A 20145-nucleotide genomic window follows, 5' to 3' on the forward strand; every position below is an offset into this window, starting at 1 on the left:
CAACAGTCAAAAAGGACACAGCGACAAATACACTTAACAATGGCCACACCAACAGTAGACCCAGAGCTGCAACCAATCTGGAGTGAAGCCCTAGACATCGGCACACCCAGCGACGTGAATGCCCTCCGCGCCATATACACATCCATCTTCCGGCCGGAGACCATCCCTCCCCCAGCAGCCGGCTCCATCCAGCTACCCTCCCACACCGTCACATCCGCCGACGGCACCCCGATACAAGTCCTTCACTTCAGCCTGGAGCCCTCCTCAGCGGCATCGGAAGCAACGACGCAACCACCAGCCCGCGCCGTCGTCTTCACCTTCGGCGGCGGCCTCGTCATGGGCGACGCCCCCTCAAACACCACCTACGCCGGAAACATGGCCGTCCAGACGCGCAGCCAGGTGTTCGTGCCCGCGTACCGGCTCGCACCCGAACACCCCGCCCCTGCGGCGCTGGAAGACGTCTACGCGACGCTGCGCTGGGTGCAGACGCACGCCGCGGACCTGGGCGTCGACCCGGCGCGCGTCGTCCTGTTCGGCATCAGCGCCGGCGGCGGCATCACAGCCGGCGTGTCCCTGATGGCGCGCGACAGACGCAGCAGCAGCAGCAGCAGCGGTAGTGGTAGTTCAGAAGCAGAGCTCCCGCTGCCCGCCGGCGTGGCGCTGCGCTACCCGATGCTAGACGACCGCACGACCGGGTCGCCCGACGATCCGTCGCGGCGGTACCACGTGTGGAGCAGCTTGGCCAACGAGCTGGCCTGGACGGCGTACGCGGGCGGAAAGACGAGGGCGGAGAGGACGGATGAAAACATGTCCGTGTACGCGGCGCCGGGGCGGGCGGGGCTGGATAGGCTGCGCGGCCTGCCGCCGACGTTTGTGGACGTCCCGGAGCTGGATCTGTTCCGCGGCGAGGTCATTACGTTCGCGGGAGCGCTCGCCCGGGCCGGAGTCGAGGTCGAGTTCCACCACTACCTCGGGTTGCCGCATGGAGTCGAGGTAATGGCGCCGGGGATAAGCAAGGTTCTTGCCATGAATGAGAATTTGTACCGTTTTATACGTAGATTTTGAAGCTTGTAGACTAGATACCAATAGACGGAGAGAGAAGACATAAGAAGACAGATAAACAAAAAAAGACAGAGGCAGAAGTTGCATGCTTTCCTATTCGTCCAAGAAAAGAAAAAAAAAAACAAGAAACTCAAAACTTGCTCGTGAACCTCAACGTCTCAATATCCTCCCTCTTCTGAACCCAGACCCTGGCGCCCTTGACGGCCTGATCATCCAAGATCTTGGCGTACACCCTGCCAAACTCGGACGAAGGCACCGCGTCGTGCTCGGCGGCCTTGTGGTCGACCAACACCAGGAAGGCGAGGTAGACCTCGACGAAGCGCACGTTCGTGTCTGCGTTCTCTCGGCTGGCCGCCGTGGCCATGGAAAAGAGCGGACCTTGGGTCATGGCCGGCAGCGGGAAGATGGCCAGGTCGCCCTGAGCCCCCGTGCAGATGGTCCAGGTGCTGTTTGGGTGGTTCTGCTCCACCAGGTAGCCGATGGTGTCGCGGTAGGCGACTGTGGGAGGGGTTATTTTTTAGTTGTGCAAATGGTTAGTGTGGTCTGCGGCGAAGATATAGTTCTGGAAATCAGGAGATGTGAGATGATGACGACTTACAAAAGTTGCATTCAAATCCGGAACTCATGTTCCGACGGAGGGTTTCGGTGGTAATCTCTGTGAGCTTGATGGGTGAATATTCACCGCCAGCTGGACTCCGAAAAGAAAACATGACATGATTTGTTAGAACTAGTTCGCTTGGTTGTTGATAACAAACCCGTGCAAAAGTAAACAACTCGTGAACCCACCGCATGCGTAAACATGTTGGAAAGCCGGCAGCTCTCCGGCCCGGACCCGATCCACCACACCCTTGATGCCCGTACCCGATGTGACGTCGGCCACGACCGTGGTGATGTTCTCGGCGGATCCGATGGCCTTGATGAGCTTGTCAGCCGAGGCTTGGCTGCGAACCACGGCTAGGATTTTACGGCCGGCTTGAAGGGCTCCATGGGCAGCCGCGATGCCGATATTGCCTGTTGAGCCGACGATGAGAACGGTTTCCATGATGAAACTTGTTTCTTTGTCTCTCTTTTATTTTATTTTAGTGATTTATGCCTTTTGGCCTCTGCAGAGTTCGTAAGATGTTGATGAAGATTGGAACAATAAAACTAAGAACCAAGCAAGACATCTAGTTCCATTATGATACTTATACTCGAGAGCATTGTGCATCCGCTACTAAAATATGGCATCATGGTATTTTGTTTACATTACGTATTCTCGTTGCCTACCTTAGGTATGTTGTTCTGAATAAAGCTTTGATTCTCGATTAGTCACAGCAAAGTGGATTTCAAAAGCGAGTCTCAAACGCGAGGTGCGACTTGGCGATTCGGATTTGTAATGGTTCCCTCAACTAAAATAGTTCTAGTTGGCTTCATATCTCTACTGCAGGTCGGTAGATTCCCAAATCTGGCCCAGAGTGCATGCAATTGCGGATTTATTTGTGTGCAGGGCCGGCCCTATTAAACCGAGTACACCCGGGCCCTTAATTGAATGTAAACGTCAGGGCTCCTTTGCAAGTTATTTGCCAATTGACAAAATCAGATAGGATAATAAGCGGGAATTGACCACCTACAAACTGGCTTGCAAAATAATATAGTATGTGGTTACAGGGCAAATTAAAGAATTCTTTAATAAAGCCCTGTGTCGGGAAACATGGGAGGTACCAAATGGGGCTTTACAATTTTGGTGTATTTACAGGGCAAATTCGAGTACCTATCCACATGCAGATTCATTCAGGGGGTCCTGTTGTATATTATTATATACCTACCTTAGGTTACCTTACTCACTACTACAGTACCCAGGTATTATTGTACGTATAACATCGTCACCATTTTTATCATCCACGCCAAGTGCCGTCTTGGCGGCCAAAAAGGGCAAGTGGGGGAAAACAAGGAGGGGGAAAGGCTTCGATCGACAGGTGAGCTGAGCTAGTTTATTAGCTTATTCATTCTGCCGATTCCTGTGGAGCGCTATGATACGGTAAAATAGAATACAGCGAATGTGTCAATTGATTCCATTGCAGTGTTACTGTAAATTATGCTGAACTTTTTTTTTCTTTTACAAGGTTGGATGAACTCGATTGTGATTCTTCGAATTAATAATTGATCCTCTGGACCACTCATTTGCCAGCCATCCCAGATGAAGCATGTGTGGCAAGTAAAACCAGGGTTCCGTGGTAGGTAATTTTCAGCATCCTCTCAGCCATGATTGATTCGTCCTCGTGCCGCCAGCAATCACCCGGATCGCCTTGCTTCCCCGACGCTTGGCGTTCTAGCTCAGGAACATGACCACCGGAAAAACAAACCCAATTGGGTGAAAAGCTTTAGAAAGCCACGCTTGTATTCATGCCAGCAGATGATGTCTTTAAAGACAATTATGTACCTACATATGCCTGCCTCCCCTCCCAGAAGGCCCAGCCCTCAAATTTCGTAATCATTACCTTACTCTTTCCATGTCTCACTTCGATGTTTTTTTGTTTTTTTTCTCCCCCCTACCCCTCAAATGTAGTTGCCCTTTTTGGCCTCGGCGAGCAACACCATGTAGATTGCCAGCTTCTCCTTGTACTCCTTCTCTAGGTCCTCATTCCTCCTGCCCGGGGTGGCGTCATTGCCACCAAACGCTCGCACTGCCGCGTAGTAGACGTCGGCGAGCGCTCTGCAGGTACCCCTAGCGATGATGTTTAGACCATTGCACTGGTTGTTCAGACTGTTTTTTTTGTCGAAGCTTCTGGTTAGTGGCCGGTAGCAGATAAAAAGCAAATAAAGTAGCAGAAGAAACGGGGTTTGGAAAAAAAAAACATTGATCAGAGGGTGACAAGATAAAAGTAAGTTTAAGAGGGAAGAAAAAAAAACACACTCGAGCAGGAAGTTATTATCAATGTTGAATTTGTTACTCTGCGTGAATCGACTCTGAATCCTATAGTTTTGGTATCCAAAATCGTGACGATTGCAAGCAGGCGTAAATGGGAATCCGAGCGGGTTGTCGGGCGATGACGTGCAGCCGTCCGATGTCCAGTCAAGAGTCGGCGGGTCTTGAGCGTTGCGCCGGTCGATGAAATCAGATAGCGACGTCGAGTAGAGCAACTGGTCTGTGATGGCAACAAGGTCCGACTGGCGCCTCTCCAACTCGATAGGGCTCGCCAGTACCGTGACGGCGGCGGCCAGGAGAGTAAAGAACTTCATTGCCCTTTTTCTGTTCGGGGATGAGAGATGAAGAGAAGAAAACGATGGAAGGAGATGGAGGCCCGGGCAGCAGGCGACACGGGAGGGGAGCTGCAGAGAAGAGGGAAGACCTCGCTTGGACTGGGCTGATGGATGACAAGGCCCAAGATTGATCATCCTCGAGTGGTGATCGCTGCATGCTCTTTATATAATTCTTTTTTTTTGCCTACATTACCTTGGCTATGCTGTTAGTAAAAAAGACCTACCCGCGCGAGCCACGTCCGTCCCATTGACACACACCCCCGTCATCTCACCCACCACACCCAAAGTTGTCCAGCCATGTCTTGGTATCTTGTCTGGGCCATAAGAGGCCTAGAACAGAGGCACGAGGTCGCCCGCCAAGTCAGTTGGATACTCCAGAAATGTATTAGTTCCAGGGCCACTTGCATTTGAACCACGGCGAATACTACTGTATTCTGCAGCATCGGCCTTGTTTCTTGAAAGATGGGAGGGACCTCAGGAGCAGGTGGAACCTTGGCTTGATCGTGGCTTTTGAACCTTGTATATTTTTTCTCGTGTCTCTATCTCTCTCTTTTATTTCGCTTGAGATAAAAAGAGGAACACTAAATAAAGATAAAAAAAATTAAAGGAGAAAATGTAATCCCCCAGCGGCTATACCGCAAACATAGGTAAGGTGTGGGATAAAGGTCGGGCATTGGGTGGTTCGCTTGGGGCCACGAGGATGCAATTGCGTCATATGATTGGCGATAGGACAGGGGACGTACTGTTTAGGAAGTTGTCAATGGGTGGGTGGTGTTCGTCTTGTCCGTGGCCCGATGCTACGGTACGGTACCATGATAAAAGTATATGAGCAAAACCGATGCAACCATAGCCAGTATTACACCAAAACTCGACTCGACTTTTTCAAAATCTCACAACTGATCTAAAAAAATACAATTTTTACATTTCATTCTAGCAAGTTCTTTAAATTACCCATTTATTAGAGCGTTAAGGTTTATAACGAGAAAAAAAAATCTTATGGTGGATTGCAGGGGATTTACAAGGATGCCAAGCATTGGGATTCTCTCTCTCTGTCTCTCTCTTTTTTTTTCTTTTTTCTTTTTTTGCGACATATTTAATACGCCTTCATAATTGGTGCAAACTTGAAAATTATATGTGTTGTGCTATAGAACACTGGCTGAAAGTTGGCAATAGCAGTCTACTACTTCAGTTAGCTGGGAGTGAGCTTTTAAAGAAGGTTGATTTATGGTGTCGTGAGGTTGCATCAATTTTGTTCACATGTTGTCCAGCACTCTTTTTGTACAAACAAGCAGTGCTGTATAGTGGTCCGTAGTTGCGGGGAAACCCCTGCATATTGCCATTTAGGTTCTCGCGAAGGCCCGTTAAAACCCCACCCGCACATATAACACTCTGAATCTCTCGGTCGACAAACATGCTCAGGTTGGCATTGACCGGTTGCACAAGCGAGGTTTTTTATTTTTTGTCTTTTTTGTAACTGACATGTTACAACAGTCCGAGTCGGCGAGTAGTCTCGATTATACCGAAATCTGGTATCGATCAAAGTTTGTCATGTTTGTTTCCTAAACAAGTACCTAAACCCGCACCGAGAATAAACGAGAGTGAAGAGAAAAAAAAGAAAAAAAAAAAGGAACGCATTACGCGTCACATACCCGCTCACGACTCACCAGTTGGCCCCTTTGCTTCTTGACTCTTTGCTATTTTGCTTTTGTTGTTCTTGTTTTTATCAGAAACACACAAGTCATGCATGTGATTAGCCATTCACATATTGTCAGGCACATTCTGCGAGTAGGGTTCATCAAAGGCAGGGTTGCTTCTCAGTGTCGATTCTGCCGCTTTCCCGAACGACACGTGCTTGATAGGATTTTATTTGACAGGTCATGATTTTAGTTTCCAGTCGGTGGTCGTGTATAAGCCCAGCTGGGCCTAGAATTCTATTTGACACTTCAATTTTTTGATGCTAGGACGACACAGCTTGACAGCTACGCCAACCTCCGAACACCGCAGTGGCCATGACCTAGCCCCTCCGTTCCGTCAGAGCCCTGGGGGCTATCAATCTAGAACCCTCTTGGCTCTAGACTAGATCAAGATTTTTTTATTCTTAAATATTAGGTTTTGACTTAGGAGCAACTCGCCAACGAATCCTATCAAGGCTTAGCCATCGATCGGAAGGAATCATTAGCAGTGGAGGACCTTTGATGCAAGCACATTTGCGAGGTCAAAGAAGACCCGGGATCGTGTTTTCATGCTTACATATCTTCATTCAGGCGACTTTTTGTCTTCTTATCCTCACATATTCATCATCATATCTTCGATTCACAACCTCCCCAGACGCCGAACCAAGGGAGGGGAAGGTCCCCCTTTTTTTCCCTTTTCACCCTCTTTTTCCTTTCATCCTTTTTGACCGGTAAATCCACCCAAAAGCCCGGCTTTTCAAACCATTCTCCTCGCAAACCTCAGCCCTTTCGCCACCTCCTCGGGCCTCTCTAGCAGCACACACCTCCACCTGTAGTAATCTATCCACCAGCAGCGCGGGTCGTCTGGCACGTTGACGTGCTGGTTCGAGTAGTTTATCCACATGTTGTCCCAGGCGCCCATGGCGATGATGAAGGAGCAGGCGTGGCCCGAGTGTATGTCGAGCGACCACGGCAGGAGCGGGTTGGTGAAGGTCGTCCACAGGTGCTCCGTAAGCTCCCCCTGCTGCGTGTAGCAGTTCAGCCGGCCGGAAAAGTTTCCCCGTTGCGTCCGGACCTCGATGGTTGAGATGCGCTCGATGGTCGGGATCTCCTTTTCTTTGATCCCCGACCCGTTGCCGATCATGATGGAAAATTGTCCGCTGGGGTTTATGGTATATTAGGGTTATGTTTTTTTTTTACTGTTTAGTTCCGGCTGCGAATTTGTTTTCTGAAGGGTAGATGTTGATACATCTGTAGAGAAAAAAAAGGGGGATGTGATAAGGGAGCGGAAGTCATTGGGGGGTTGAGTTCAAGGGCAAATTGGACAGAAAGTAGTAGAGCAAACTCACACGTCGAGCCCGTCGAAGCCGTCGCACCACCTCTTTGGATTGTCGGGTACGTCATTACACGGGTAATAAGGGTATCCCAATGCCACAACATTGCCGACAATAGCGACCAAGATGACCATGGACAACTTCATGAAAAAGTGCATTTTTGAAGAAGCCCAACGGATACAAAGATGGACGGAAAGTCTATCAAATATATGAATAGGGGGATGATGAAAAAGGGGCAGTGCCTTGGGAGTAGAATTCAATCTGCTCGTGGATGGAAGACAAGTCCGGCCAAGGCTTCTGAGATAGAAACATTCGGGAAAGCCATTAATTTATAGGTTTGTTGTTACTAGAGTAGCCCGTAAGACTACCATGCCCTCTTCATGCATGCATCGTTACCAAGTAACTATAATGTCGCCCTAATACTCGATGCATCAAGGTGCTCGCAGGAGATAAGGCAGCCTTGAATCTTAAAAGTGACAGGCTTTTTGGGGCTCTGAAGTCAAACCCGCTAGTATCTACACACAAAAAAGGATTGAGGTAAAGATCCTACAAACAAAAGGTGGCTGGAGATCCAAACATGCATTAGACCATACCATGGGGCAACGTTCTGCAGCGTACAGACTTTCCTGGTGTAGTATTTGAAGTAGCATGTGACTACCACAAAGAAAGTCCAATTCGTAACTAAGACATGGATAGTTTAAGTGGGAGATGCTCCTAGGCAACTCTCTTAATGATATTGACTATGCTCATCTGGAGGGGAGAGGAACAAACATTAATGAAGAACGATTTGATATCAAGTATTTATTTGTACACAAGAAATAGTAGTGACCGGCTGGATACGGTGCAGAAGAACGCATGTGGTGGTGTTGTCCACCCAAGCAAAAACTCAGTCCACTAAACCGAACGAATAAACCAACGCAACCAAAATAAAACTCCCAACAAAGAAGAAGAAAAAAAAGTCACAGTATAGCCCCCAAGGTCTTTTGGCATAAAAGACGAAACAAAAGACAAAGGAGATAAAAACAGAAAAAAAAAGACTATAAATCCAGATCAACTATCCCAAATGGCGCCATAGGCAGGAACTCCCCTCGTCTCCAACCCATAGACCACCTTCTTAGTGATCTTCTCATTAGCAATAATAATGACCGCCTCGGCACCAAAGCTCTTTGCCAAGTTGTAGCCCATCTTTACCAGATCCGGACGGCCCAACACGCGCGTGTCGTGAATGATCGCGTCGGGGATGGTGGCGTGGATGGTGTCAATGATACCCTTTCCAAACGTCTTCTCCGGGTTGGGCGTGCTCCAGATGAGCTGGGTTGCGCAGGAAGGCCTCTGGATGTGTCCCATGAGCGGACCAATGCCTGACCCGGTGGCCATGACGACGACGCGGTTGAAGAGGGTGGCGACGCGCATGACGCCGCACGTCGGCGCGCTGCGCACCCACAGGTGGCTTGGCGGGTTCTGGATCATTGCCTTGGTCCAGTCGCCCGCGTTGGACACGACGAGCGAGTAGCCCGCGGGGCGGCCGTTGGCGGGCTGCGGGGCAGGCACAGTGGCGAACGAGTGCCACTCGAACAGCGGGCGGTTCGAGATGCGCGTGAAGCTGCCGTTCACGGGAACGGTGTAGTCAAAGTGGAGGCGCACGGCGTGGTCAGAGAGAACCTCGGCGTCGACGGGCACCTTCTTGAGATACATCCAAGACAGGGCGATGCTGAAGGTGGCGACGGTGAGCAGCCAGATGGATGCAGACTGAGCGATGGCGACGTGGAGTTCGATGCCGGTGGCACGGGACACGTCGCTGGCGCTGATGAAGGTCTCGATCCAGAAGACGCCCAACATCGACCAGCCCACAAAGCGGTGCACGAGCTCGAACCTGTTGTGATACTTTTTGCGGATGGGAGGGTACGCGAAGCCGAACATGACACCAAAAAGAATGATAAGGAGCCACGAGATAACGGCCGACGCGACCGACTGCTGAGGACCAGAGGCAGGGCCGCAGTCGGTGAGGGAGCAGACGGCGCCGTTGATTGTCGAAGCCAGCAGCCATACACCTGCGCAGAAGGCGGCAGAAGAGTGAAGGCCACCGAGGTGGTAGATCTTTGCGGCGCGGGCACGAATAGCGAGTGGCCAGGATGTAGGTATCGAGCAACATATGGTGTAGAGGGCATTGATGACGTGGTCCTGGCGAATGAGAACAGCCAAAACGAGGTTTATGGCAGTCATGTTGGTGAGCCACACTCGCGGGATACCGGTTGCGAGAATGCAGACCAGAGCGGTGAGGTTGGCAATTCCAACGACCGAGAACAGAAACCGGTAGACGATGAAGACGCGGTAGACAAGGTTGCGAATCGGCTTCTTCCACGTCTTTTCTGGTACCTCGGCGCTGAGATCGATCTGCTGTTGCATCTCCTTCTTCTCGTCGATGGAGGTTGCAGTGGTTGCGTCTGAGAGGTTGCTGCTGCTGGTCTCGGAGAGGTTGCTGTCCGAGGCCGAAGCGAGGCTCTGCTTGGCTGCCGCATACTCGCGGAGTGCCCTCTTGTCCAGCTTGCCGTTGGCTGTATGCGGCAGATCATCCATGCAATGAAACTTTGTGGGTACAGCATAATAGGGCTGACTTTTTGACAGGTGCTCCTTCAGGGCATCCAGATCACAGACTCGCGGGGATATAAAACCATGGATTTCCTGGTTGATGAAGAGAGCAACAGCACCCGTGATGCCGGGGCCAGAGCAGAGCGAGGCCGAGACACCGTCAAGCTCAACGCGGAATCCCTACGAGTGAATTGTCAGTATTTATGTTCTGAGCTTGAGACCACAAAATAAATCTCAGGTAAACTCACCTTGATCTTGATCTGATCATCCACTCGTCCCAGAATGTCAATGCTTCCATCTTGGTTCCACCTGCCCAAATCACCCGTGTTGTACATTTGAGTTCTATACCAGAGTCAGCTGTTTGTCTCCTGAACCATCAAATCATAAGAAAACTGCTGAAAAAAAAGAAAAAAAAAAAAAAACTCACCCATTGTTGGCAAACGGATCCGGCAGGTACTTCTCTTGCGTCTTTTCAGGCAGACCAATGTAACCCCGCGAGACACCAGCACCTCCAGCCCACATCACTCCAGGCTCTCCAAAAGGAACGGGGTTGAGGTGCTCATCCAGGATGTAAACCGAGTTGTTTGGGGTTGGTACTCCGATGGAAAGGGGAGCGCCGGGGACATGCTTGGACATGGTGTTGACGATTGTTGTTTCTGTGGGCCCGCAGCAGTTGTAATAGGTGCCATGCGTTGCCCAGAGATCAGCCAGCCTGTGAGACATGTTAGAACCCCATCGCTTTGTTCAAGGGGGAGGTTTTTGTTTCTTTATTCCCTTACCTTTGGTTGCTGGGCTCTCCGGCAGTAGCCACCGTCTTGATCCTTGGGAATTCTACAGGGTTATACTTTGCGAGGATGCTAGGAGTGCAAATGAGAACATCAATCTGAACAAAACCAGGCCATTCGTTAGTTCAAGAAAAGGAAGCATAAAAGAAGACCTTCCGGTGTGATGTAAAAACAATTTAGGGGCTCTGTTTTCTTGAGATTAACTCACCTCCTTAATAGTCGGCAACCAATCAGATCCTCGGAGAACAAGAGTGCCTCCATTACACAAGCATCCAAGAATCTCCCATGCGGCTAAATTGATTAAAACATGTTGTTAGTCGACACAAGTGTTTAATTGATAAGCATGCACATCGTAGGCTTACTTACCCATATCGAATGAGATATTCAGGACCTGTCCAACGCTCATCCCTGGCTGGATACCAAGGTTTCCAGGGCCAAGACAGAGGAGGTTGGTGACATTGCTGTGCATCACATCGACACCCTTTGGCTCACCTGTAGTGCCTGTTGAACACAAAACCACAAGTCAGCTCACTTTTGTTACATACATAAAAAGACAACCCAACTGCATCTGAAGCGGGGGAAGAAAACTCACCAGAAGTGTAAATAACATAACACCCAAGCTCCGGCCTGGCGAGGTCGACAAACCCCTCCTCGGCTGCCGCCTTCTCGTACTCTCCGAGTCGCTCCTGCTCGGCCTCCTCCGCCTCGTCACCCTCGACGACGGGGATGACGACGGTGACGCAGTCGACGCTGACGGCGCGGACGCGGTACTCGGTCGAAGGCATGACGAGGGCCAATCTCTCTCCGGCTTGGCGCAGGACGACCTTGAGGGTCGAGTCCGGGACGACGCCGCCGTCGAGCGGGACGTACTGGGCGCCGCAGGAGAGGACCGCCACGATGCCGACCAGCATCTCGATGCCGCGCTTCACCACCAGCGGCACCCTGTCTCCGGGCTGCACGCCCAGCCGCCGGAGCTTTGCGGCCAGGACTCTTGCGCGGCGGGCTAGGGTTGCGTACGTCACCTCGCGCGGCCCGTTGGTCTTTGACGTGAGGTCGCGCGCCGCGGGCCGGGACGGCTGCGTCCTGGCCTGGTGGAAGATGGCGGCCGTGACGGTCGGGAACGGCACGTCCTGCCTCGGCCCGTCGCTGAAGCGGAGCGGCAGGCTGTTATGTGCCGCCACCTGCGACTGCGGCGGCAGCATTAATGTTCTGTTGTTGTCCTGTGACATGCTGTGTGGGTGTGTGTATATGTGAGGGTGGGTCGAGGGACTATTGTTGTGTCATGCAGATGCTATATCATCCGGATGAATATCAATAGGCGCCTATGTCGGGGTCATGTATATGACTCTCTGCGGGGTATATGATAGATAGAAACGAGGTGTTAAAGAATAGGTAGTACTGTAGAAGGTGTGTCGTGAAGTTTGGATGACAATGGATCGACACCGACTAGCGATACACCTTAACCAAGTTGACGGGTAGACAAAGACGAGATGTCGTAGGATTAAAAGGTGTGACGGTATCGTAGGAAGTAATGTAATATGGATGTAGAGTGATATCCCATGAACTTGTGAATCTTGGACCGAGTAACCCAACCGGACATCAGAGGGACTACTGGGGACCTTATATACATGAAGCGATTCTAGAATATATACGGGTTCAACAGGACGAGGAAAGGGGGTGTAACTTCGCTCTTGGCACTGAGCCCACCTTCGGGAAGAGCTTTGTCGCGAACAATCCATGACCACAACCAGAAGTAAAAAGAAGAGAAAAAAAAAAGATGGAGGCCATCCCGCCATCACGCGCCGGGACCCCCAGAACGTTTGGGTAATAAGGCCGGCCAGCCCTTTTGACGGTACACTTTCCTTGCTGGGGAGGAGCATCAACGCAATATCGCGACCCTGGTAGAAAGGAATATGTAACGGTCCAAAGTGATCTTGTACATGGCCATGTAAGGGGGACCGGACCCACTCCCAATGTGCACACAAGACAACATCCATCCCTACCAACGGTACAAAAGTACGGTACCTTGTGTGGAATATGCCGGTGCCGATGGGCCAGATAGGGAAGCAGCTGAAGAGAGAGATGCAGCGCCAGCTTAAAGACATAATAAGAGAAGAAATGAACAGAATTAAAAAAAAAAAAGGATAACGTGCACACAACGAAAAAGAAAACCACACCCCCTCCTCTTCAACGGCCCGGGGAAGGCTTTCCGTAACGGAATAATATGCTCCATGTTGCTTTTCCTTTGGATTTGCCTGTTCTTTTTCCCAAGTTTAATCGAATATCTCATCGAGCATATGTCGAAAAGCGCTTTGACCACCACCGTGCGATGAGGAGAATATGGAGCCACTCGGATCGCCAAACGAATTCAGGTCCTCACGTCAAACAAAAAAGAAAAAGAAAAAAAAAATATGTGCACATAATAACGTACCTTGCTTACAAACGGATTTGAGTAACTTTCAACAATTAATATCCACGTGTTGATGAGAATTTGCCGAGGTTGATTCTGAATGTTTGTGTTCGAATCGACGAGGGTCCGCATCACTGTGACAAACACTTACTCCCCATCGCCTCGCCCTGCCCTGTATTGCATCCCCGGATCCACAATCTTAGACAGTGGAACACGTTAAAAGACCTGAACCATAAACAAAAAGACTTTTCTGGTCGATAAGCGACACCTACCTACCAGGCCGAGGTGCTGTGTTGAATCGTGACGGATCTGCAGGATCAAAAAGGTTCCATTGGTGTGACGCCAAGGGTTTGTCTGGAGGGGAATAAAAAAAAAAAAAAAATTAATAATAATAATAAAAAAAAAACCTTTCTGGCTGCCAGCACTATCGGCGCTTTTCGTGGCAGATCCGGAACAATCAAGCTAGGTAGGTTTACATAGCACACCATGTCGATCTGCATATTAAGGAGCAACATCCATAGGTATCCACGGTTGTTCAACCCGGAAGCGGACCTATTCCTAATCCATCCCAAAAAAGAAACAAAATCTGAACAACAAATTATTGAACGCAAAAAAGAGCATGAAAATAACGGAAGGAGAAAAGGGTCGGACTTTAGGGGATCGAGGGGCATGGATCAAAATGATCAATATCAGATCAGTTCGTCCTATATGTTGATCACAAGTGAAGACCCCCTTTCCCCTTTGCACAAATCATACCTTACGAGGATGGCATAGTGATAGGTTGCGTTAAAGCTGATAAAGTTTGTTCATATGTAGGTATGTAGAGCAATTTGGGGAGCCAGTAGCCTTTTCCAAAGTAATTAGGCCGTGCGACGACGAACGGCTCCAAACTTGGACGGATTTGGAAACATTCCCACCTTCCCCCTTGTGCAAATCCCAGTTGGAATCCACGCAACTACCACCTACTGACTGCGACGTACTTAGTGCGTACATAGTACCGCAGCGTAGGTACGGCAGCCAAGGATTCATACGTGCATACGTCCCGAGGGCTGATTAACCTTTTCGTATAATAGCCCAGCACGTTTGTCGGAGATGAATGAAGATACAGGTCAATAACTCGGTATGTTATTGACATATCCGGTTTTTAGCCGTCAATCATGTCAGCATTAAGTCATCGACCAGACTTGGGCGTATGCAGATGACTTTTCAAACCATTTGTGTTTGTTGTTGTTATTTTCGACCAGCTATGCTGGAGCGGGTTAAAATGACGTCTAGTTCGCGGGAAACGAAACGAATAAAATGAATAGGGATTCCTGGAGAACCACCTTGGATTGCCGGGTGATTTACATGTCTGGGCATTCTCAAACAGCGGGTTTTCGCTTCAGAACCACGACTAAAAGTCCATCTCCGGTCTTCAGCGGATCAATGACGGGCGACCTGCCCAATTCGTGACCACAACCAAGCGGGGATGTCTTCCAGAAAAGGCACTGGTAGTGACCCAGATATGCCGAGCTGCTTTTACGCAGTTTGTTAACCATGGTAAATAGTAGCAATATTAAAGCAGTATTCAGCCACTTCTGTCGAATCCCCGAGGTAGATAGAGGCAGGATAAATTCGTGTTGGCGGAACAACCCTTGTCCTAGAGTACACGCCCCTGAAGACGCTGGTGATAATTGCTCAAGCGATCAACCTGTATGCATACCCGACCCTACTATCTGGCAGGTGGTGGCGTCTCTCGAACACGTCTTTGGCTGGTGAATTGGGGTGCACGTGGCCGGCGCGGCAAAACTCATCCGTCGCAACGCCTTCCGCATCTTTAAACGAGCGACTCTATAGGGCGAGCAGCGGCTGGTCAAATCAAACAAAACCGGCTTGCAGCTGTTTCTCAGGCCCGTTTCCCCACTCGACCGAAATGAGGGCGGCCTGGCGCGGCGCGCTAGAGGTAGACGAACCGTTCCGCGGATACACGTGAATACACCCGTTGGCCCTCGCTTGTTTCGTCTTTGACCGCGATTTTCTTCTTGCACTTTTCTCCATCCGTAGAGAGGGCTGCTATCTGTCTGTCTCTTCCCCTGGATAAAAAGCAATTTATCCCAAGAGGTCAATGCATGTATGTAACAATCTCCCCCTGATAGACCGTTCTGGCTGCATGACTCGTGATCCGGGTGGCGGGCGTGTGGCGCAATATTCACTGCTGCGAGTCAACTTCACCGAGGATGGTGTCAGGTTGCTTCCCTAGCTCTTTGTGGTATATCTTCCACAGACAAGAAGGGGTTATGGCTGTACATCATGCCCAGGCGACTGCCGTTCTCTTTCGATACCACGTAGATGCTCTAGACCCCCTGTTCGCCGCGGACAATTTTCAGTTGCATTGCACCTCGGCCCCTCAATGGTGGAATTTCGCCCGTCCACAAGCGAACTTGCGGACCGGGATGGGGTTGTAGACGATACTGGTGAAACCAGAGACTTTGCTGCGCTGCTTCTTGATAGTCAAATTCATGACGTTAACCAGCTCATGCTCCTTCCAGATTCGTTCTCGGAACCAATGCACTTGACTTGACCTGCTCAACCATGGATGCGATAGTTGATTGCTTTCCTGTTGCAGGTGCAACGTAACGGTGGCGTGCAACTCCACGGGATCGCCATCCGCCCGGTCGGGGTCAATCCGTGTGTGGTCTCCTTTTTCCTGCTTCGGAACGTCCAGTCGGGGCACCGCTTGTGCCACACGGACCTCATAACTTCCCCGCCCGGATATGTTTGTGACATCCATCTGCGTCGCTCTAGCCACCTTGGACCTTTTAGGTGATCGGATTGCACATCAACGACGGTTCAAGGTTATATCGAGCCGACGGAGCTTGCCACAACATCAATCCTTTGGATTTACCCACCACTTCCCGACCCCAAACCCCGCGCGAACCATGGCCACCACGGAAACAAATCTGGTGAAGAGCGGCACGCCTAGTCCCGGCGTTCTAGTTCTGCAGTTGAACCGGCCAGACAAGCGAAACGCTCTTTCGCAGAGTCTTATCAATCAATTGCTCGGCAAACTTCGTGATGCATCGATAGACGAAACGGTCAAGGCGGTGGTGGTGACAGGCAGTGCGACATTCTTTTGTGGTACGTGGCTGTCCGTAATGGAGTGATTTGGGTGGACGGTTCGGCAATCAAGCTCACATTCCCTTCACAGCTGGTGCCGACATCAAGGAGATATCGGCTCTTGACGGAGAGGGCGCGCGAAAGTGCCGGTATCTCGAGGATCTGTGCCATGGATTCTCATCTTTTAGGAAGCCCATCTTTGCCGCCGTGGAAGGGATGGCTGTGAGAATTCCAGTTTGAGCCCTCCAAGGTGGTGTCAACGTTCGCTAACGTAATTAAATGCTATAATGGCGATAGCTTGGCGGCGGATTCGAGGTTGCTCTCGCGGTAAATCGGGCCTGACATGCAACCTGCTTGGACGAATGGCTTCGAGTGCTAATGCTGACTGAATGAATACTTCTCAGTGCGATCTGATCTTTGCTTCTGAAAGCGCAAAGTTTGGCCTCCCAGAGGTTAAGATCGGCTTGATCCCAGGGGCTGGTGGCACCCAACGTTTGACAAACTCCATGGGAAAGTACTTGGTAAGTTGCCGATGAACCAAGACCAAGGTTATGGATGTTGAGCAGTCGACGATACTGACTGGCGGTATCATCTCAATAGGCGATGCGCATGATATTGTTTGGAGCAACAATCACGAGCCAAGAAGCACTCCATCATGGCTTGGTCGCAGAGATCTTCCCTGCTGGATCGGTTCTGGAGGGCGCCGTTGCCAAAGCCGCAGAGGTTGCTCATCTCAGCTCCACGGCGGTACAATTGGCCAAAGAGGCCATCTGCCGTAGTGACAACCTGGGGAGGGATGACGAGTTCGAGCGAAGTCTGTACTACTTCTCGTATGGAACAGCACATAAACGAGAGGGCATCGCTGCCTTTCTTGAGAAGCGAGCACCTGACTGGCGTGAGAAGCCCCAGGATTCACCCTAGACGGATGCCCTTATGGATGAATTTGAGGAATACCATGGGGGTGGTGATGTTCTTCTCTAGCTGCCAAGGATTGAGGGCTGAGAGAGTCGGTGCTTCTTGTCCGTCGGTCTGTGGTTGACAGTGTTGACTTTGTTTAGTCATCATAGGTATGTTGGATAACAATGCCATCGTTTCATTTTGACATTTTGAGTACCGTGCCTAGTTGAAGTTTATTGAGTAGTCGTTTGGCCAAGGTTGAGTTTTGCGGCTAGGGGTGTGGTGCAAAGGCCAAGCGCAATCAAACTTTGGACAGCGGGACTGGCTGTCTTTAAAACTCGGAGAGGCCATAGCACAATTCGGAAAGAAACCTACCTTACCTGGGTAGTCAAAAAGACCTGGCAGGGTACTAGACTGGAATGGGAAGGAATTCATGAAGGAAGGAAGTGTGTCTGATTAATTATAATCGGCAGGCATGTCCGTTGATTGATACGGACAGGAAAGAAAAAAAAAAAAAAAAAAAAAAAAAAAAAAAAAAAAAAAAAAAAAAAAGTCTATGATGCAATTGATCGGGCTCGACTCTGAAATGATTTTTTTTTACCCAGTGTTCTTCTCTCAACAGTCTTCGCAAACACTTCCGAGATGCCGTATCCGAATGTGACACACCTATTGAGGATAAGATCAAAATAAATATTGAACGACCAGTCAAACAGTCATTCAATGTCTTTATTTCCGAAGAGTGCTTGGAGGATACTGTACCGTGTTCCCGCTTTGTTATAGTGATTTCCCAATCAGGCTCGGCGATCGGCAACTAGCCAGAGCTAAGTATTTGGAATAAAGATAAAAATAGCATCAAGCTACGGGGTCGGGGTTACTATGTAAGGTATCCGGAGGACATGGGTTACTGCAAAAGTCTAGCTCTATCACTTGCTCCTGGTTGATCCATCAATGAGATTCAAAAGAAGTAGGTATTTACCCAACTTTAATATATTGTGGCAACCAAAGGTACCGAAAAGTCTACATGCAGAACCCCTGCGTGCCCGATATACACGTCAACCGGATCACCAATCCTCTTCACCCTCGATGGACAACGTGCGATATCGGTTGTTTCTGCCAGTCACAAACGCCACCTGTTCCTCGTCAAAGATCTCGGGCTCGAACCCCTCCGACTCCTCACTGGCCAACCTCTCCTCGAGGAATTCGTCCAACGCCCAGCTGATCCTTTCGGCGCCGGTCCTCGCACCCCCCAGGTTTGGTCCTGCTGGGCCCAGTCTCAATGAAGCCAAGCGCCCCGCCACGAACAGTGGCACATCGTCCCTCCACATGAGGTCCTCGGTCAGACACGGCAGTCCGCCCTCGGTAGGTATGGGGTGCGACTCTAGTAGCGTCTGCATGTACGGCAGGGTTTCGACGTTGGCCTCGATGCCCGTTGCAAAGTAGATAAAGTCAAACTTTGGCAGGATGGCTTCGTCTATCGGTGGCTCCGTTTTCACTGTCCACTTCTGTGACGCTTCGTCAAAGCTCGCGCTGGTGAGTTTGGTCTTTTGTCTCAACTCCAACCTCCCAGAGGCAATGTGTGCCTTCACTTTCTTCCAGTAGAGTGACGGTATGCTACCTCCGCCACGGGCCTTGCGGATCTGCTCGAGCCGTTCCTCATCCGACTCGGCGCCCCAAAAGTATGCATGCTCTACGTTGCGGTACTTGCCCATCCACGCCAGGTCGACGTCAAAAGCTTTGATCTTGGCTGTGCCTCGCATCATGTGCCACACCTTTGTGACACCCTTCCGGATGTTGACGTCGCTGATCTGTGCCGATGTCAATCCTCCACCGATGACCAGCACGTTTGTCGTCCTTCCAGAGTTTACGATCTTCTGGACCGCTGGATCTGGTATCTGACCGTGCGTTATCCGCATCGAGTGCGACGTCCGCGGGGGCTGTTCCCACTGTCCTGGAGCGGGAGATAGGCCCTCGATGCCGGCCGGGATGTTTGGAGCATTTGCTGGCCCAACAGCAAGGACGACTGAACGGGCATAGTGTGTGGTGCCATCCTCGCTCTTGACCTGAAAGAGATCTTCTGTCCTCGAGACATGGGGAAACTTGGCATACTTGATGTCCTGTACCCGCCCTTGCCGGATTAGACCGTCTTGTATTCCATATCTACTGGCAATACTTCTGTTGTGGTCGGCGAACACAGCCTGTGGCGGCGTGTAGTAGTCTTTTCTCTCACGCTCGTCAATCTCAACCACTGAATGATGCCTACGTTAGGGTTGTCAAAACAGTTGTTGTTAGTATACACATATATTTATTTCACTCAATCCAAAGCACATCTCAAGTCATCGTTCTAGGTCACTTACTTTGAATGCTTTGATATTCTAGTCTTGCGGAGATGCTTGCTGATCTCCTTGCCCACACAACCCCTCAGCTCCACCAGGTCATCCTGCCTCCCTAGCTCGTGCGCCCAAGCCAGGAGCGCATCCCTCTCGGCTGGGTCGACGTGCCAAAACATGGGACTGCGGAGATGCGAGATCTGGAAAGTAGCAAACAGCTTGTTCCACCTATTCATCCAGCTATCCCCCGTGGCATCTAGCACCAGTGTCTTGTACCGCAGCCGGCATTTGGCCTGAGCATCGCCGCCGGCATCGCTGCAACAGCTGCTGCTGCTGCTGCTACTGCTGCTTGGGATCACGGCCCCACCCTTTCTACACTTGAGCGACATTCTGTGCCCGTGCTTCTTGATCCAGTGATACCGCTGGTGCTCCTCATCGGTAAAGAGCGCCGACGGGGACCGCTCGCACAGCCGCGAGGCGACGGCGAGGCCGCACGGTCCCGCGCCGACTATGAGGATGTCGAGGATCACATTGTTATCGTTCTCATGTGCTGCCATTGTGGTAGTCAATCTTTGAAACGTTTTAGGAATTGGACAAAGAACGGGAAGACGGGGGGTTTCAAATAACAAGTCAAGGGGGGAACAGGCCAGGAAGACATGATTCTCATCAAGAGTTGAGAAAAAGAATTGACTATTTATACTATTTCAAAAACAATAGGTTAATTGCTATCTT

General features: G+C 50.5%; 8 protein-coding genes across 8 annotated transcripts; 2 read left to right on the plus strand and 6 right to left on the minus strand.

Moving 5' to 3' along the window:
• Window positions 1-39: 39 nt before the first annotated feature.
• On the plus strand, window positions 40-2020 carry PgNI_04152 (uncharacterized protein; the record flags this gene model as incomplete). Its single annotated transcript, XM_031124203.1, has 3 exons — window positions 40-1054; window positions 1248-1552; window positions 1880-2020. The coding sequence occupies 3 exons, from the start codon at window positions 40-42 to the stop codon at window positions 2018-2020; spliced, it is 1461 nt and encodes a 486-aa protein (XP_030985516.1).
• PgNI_04153 (uncharacterized protein) lies at window positions 1162-2104 on the minus strand (the record flags this gene model as incomplete). Its single annotated transcript, XM_031124204.1, has 3 exons — window positions 1162-1560; window positions 1661-1750; window positions 1849-2104. 3 exons carry the CDS (start codon window positions 2102-2104, stop codon window positions 1193-1195), a joined length of 714 nt encoding a protein of 237 aa, XP_030985515.1. The 3' UTR covers window positions 1162-1192.
• Window positions 2105-3279: 1175 nt separating this feature from the next.
• PgNI_04154 (uncharacterized protein) lies at window positions 3280-4563 on the minus strand. Its single transcript, XM_031124205.1, has 2 exons — window positions 3956-4563; window positions 3280-3805 (listed from the first exon to the last, which is right to left on the minus strand). The coding sequence occupies exons 1-2, from the start codon at window positions 4435-4437 to the stop codon at window positions 3598-3600; spliced, it is 690 nt and encodes a 229-aa protein (XP_030985510.1). The 5' UTR covers window positions 4438-4563; the 3' UTR covers window positions 3280-3597.
• Window positions 4564-6732: 2169 nt separating this feature from the next.
• On the minus strand, window positions 6733-7467 carry PgNI_04155 (uncharacterized protein; the record flags this gene model as incomplete). The annotated part of the gene is made up of 2 exons (XM_031124206.1): window positions 6733-7135; window positions 7325-7467. The coding sequence occupies 2 exons, from the start codon at window positions 7465-7467 to the stop codon at window positions 6733-6735; spliced, it is 546 nt and encodes a 181-aa protein (XP_030985509.1).
• Window positions 7468-8359: 892 nt separating this feature from the next.
• On the minus strand, window positions 8360-11912 carry PgNI_04156 (uncharacterized protein; the record flags this gene model as incomplete). The annotated part of the gene is made up of 7 exons (XM_031124207.1): window positions 8360-10078; window positions 10147-10240; window positions 10326-10610; window positions 10678-10781; window positions 10892-10974; window positions 11050-11184; window positions 11276-11912. 7 exons carry the CDS (start codon window positions 11910-11912, stop codon window positions 8360-8362), a joined length of 3057 nt encoding a protein of 1018 aa, XP_030985512.1.
• Window positions 11913-15479: 3567 nt separating this feature from the next.
• Window positions 15480-15863, minus strand: PgNI_04157 (uncharacterized protein; the record flags this gene model as incomplete). Its single annotated transcript, XM_031124208.1, has 1 exon — window positions 15480-15863. One exon carries the CDS (start codon window positions 15861-15863, stop codon window positions 15480-15482), a length of 384 nt encoding a protein of 127 aa, XP_030985511.1.
• A 148-nt stretch (window positions 15864-16011) lies between these two features.
• On the plus strand, window positions 16012-17595 carry PgNI_04158 (uncharacterized protein; the record flags this gene model as incomplete). Its single annotated transcript, XM_031124209.1, has 5 exons — window positions 16012-16210; window positions 16281-16411; window positions 16487-16516; window positions 16594-16710; window positions 16790-17595. The coding sequence occupies 5 exons, from the start codon at window positions 16012-16014 to the stop codon at window positions 17108-17110; spliced, it is 798 nt and encodes a 265-aa protein (XP_030985518.1). The 3' UTR covers window positions 17111-17595.
• Window positions 17596-18051: 456 nt separating this feature from the next.
• PgNI_04159 (uncharacterized protein) lies at window positions 18052-19970 on the minus strand (the record flags this gene model as incomplete). The annotated part of the gene is made up of 2 exons (XM_031124210.1): window positions 18052-19342; window positions 19441-19970. 2 exons carry the CDS (start codon window positions 19968-19970, stop codon window positions 18148-18150), a joined length of 1725 nt encoding a protein of 574 aa, XP_030985517.1. The 3' UTR covers window positions 18052-18147.
• Between the last annotated feature and the right edge of the window lie 175 nt (window positions 19971-20145).

This window comes from Pyricularia grisea (genome assembly GCF_004355905.1).
Source record: "Pyricularia grisea strain NI907 chromosome Unknown Pyricularia_grisea_NI907_Scaffold_2, whole genome shotgun sequence".
In the NCBI taxonomy this organism is placed as follows: Eukaryota; Fungi; Ascomycota; class Sordariomycetes; order Magnaporthales; family Pyriculariaceae; genus Pyricularia; species Pyricularia grisea.

Coding starts and splice junctions, on each gene's coding strand:
- PgNI_04154 (XM_031124205.1), bottom strand. CDS start 4,437: ATGATCAATCTTGGGCCTTGTCATCCATCAGCCCAGTCCAAGCGAGGT. Junction 3,806..3,955: donor GATAATAACTTCCTGCTCGA/GTGTGTTTTTTT, acceptor CAAAAAAAACAG/TCTGAACAACCAGTGCAATG.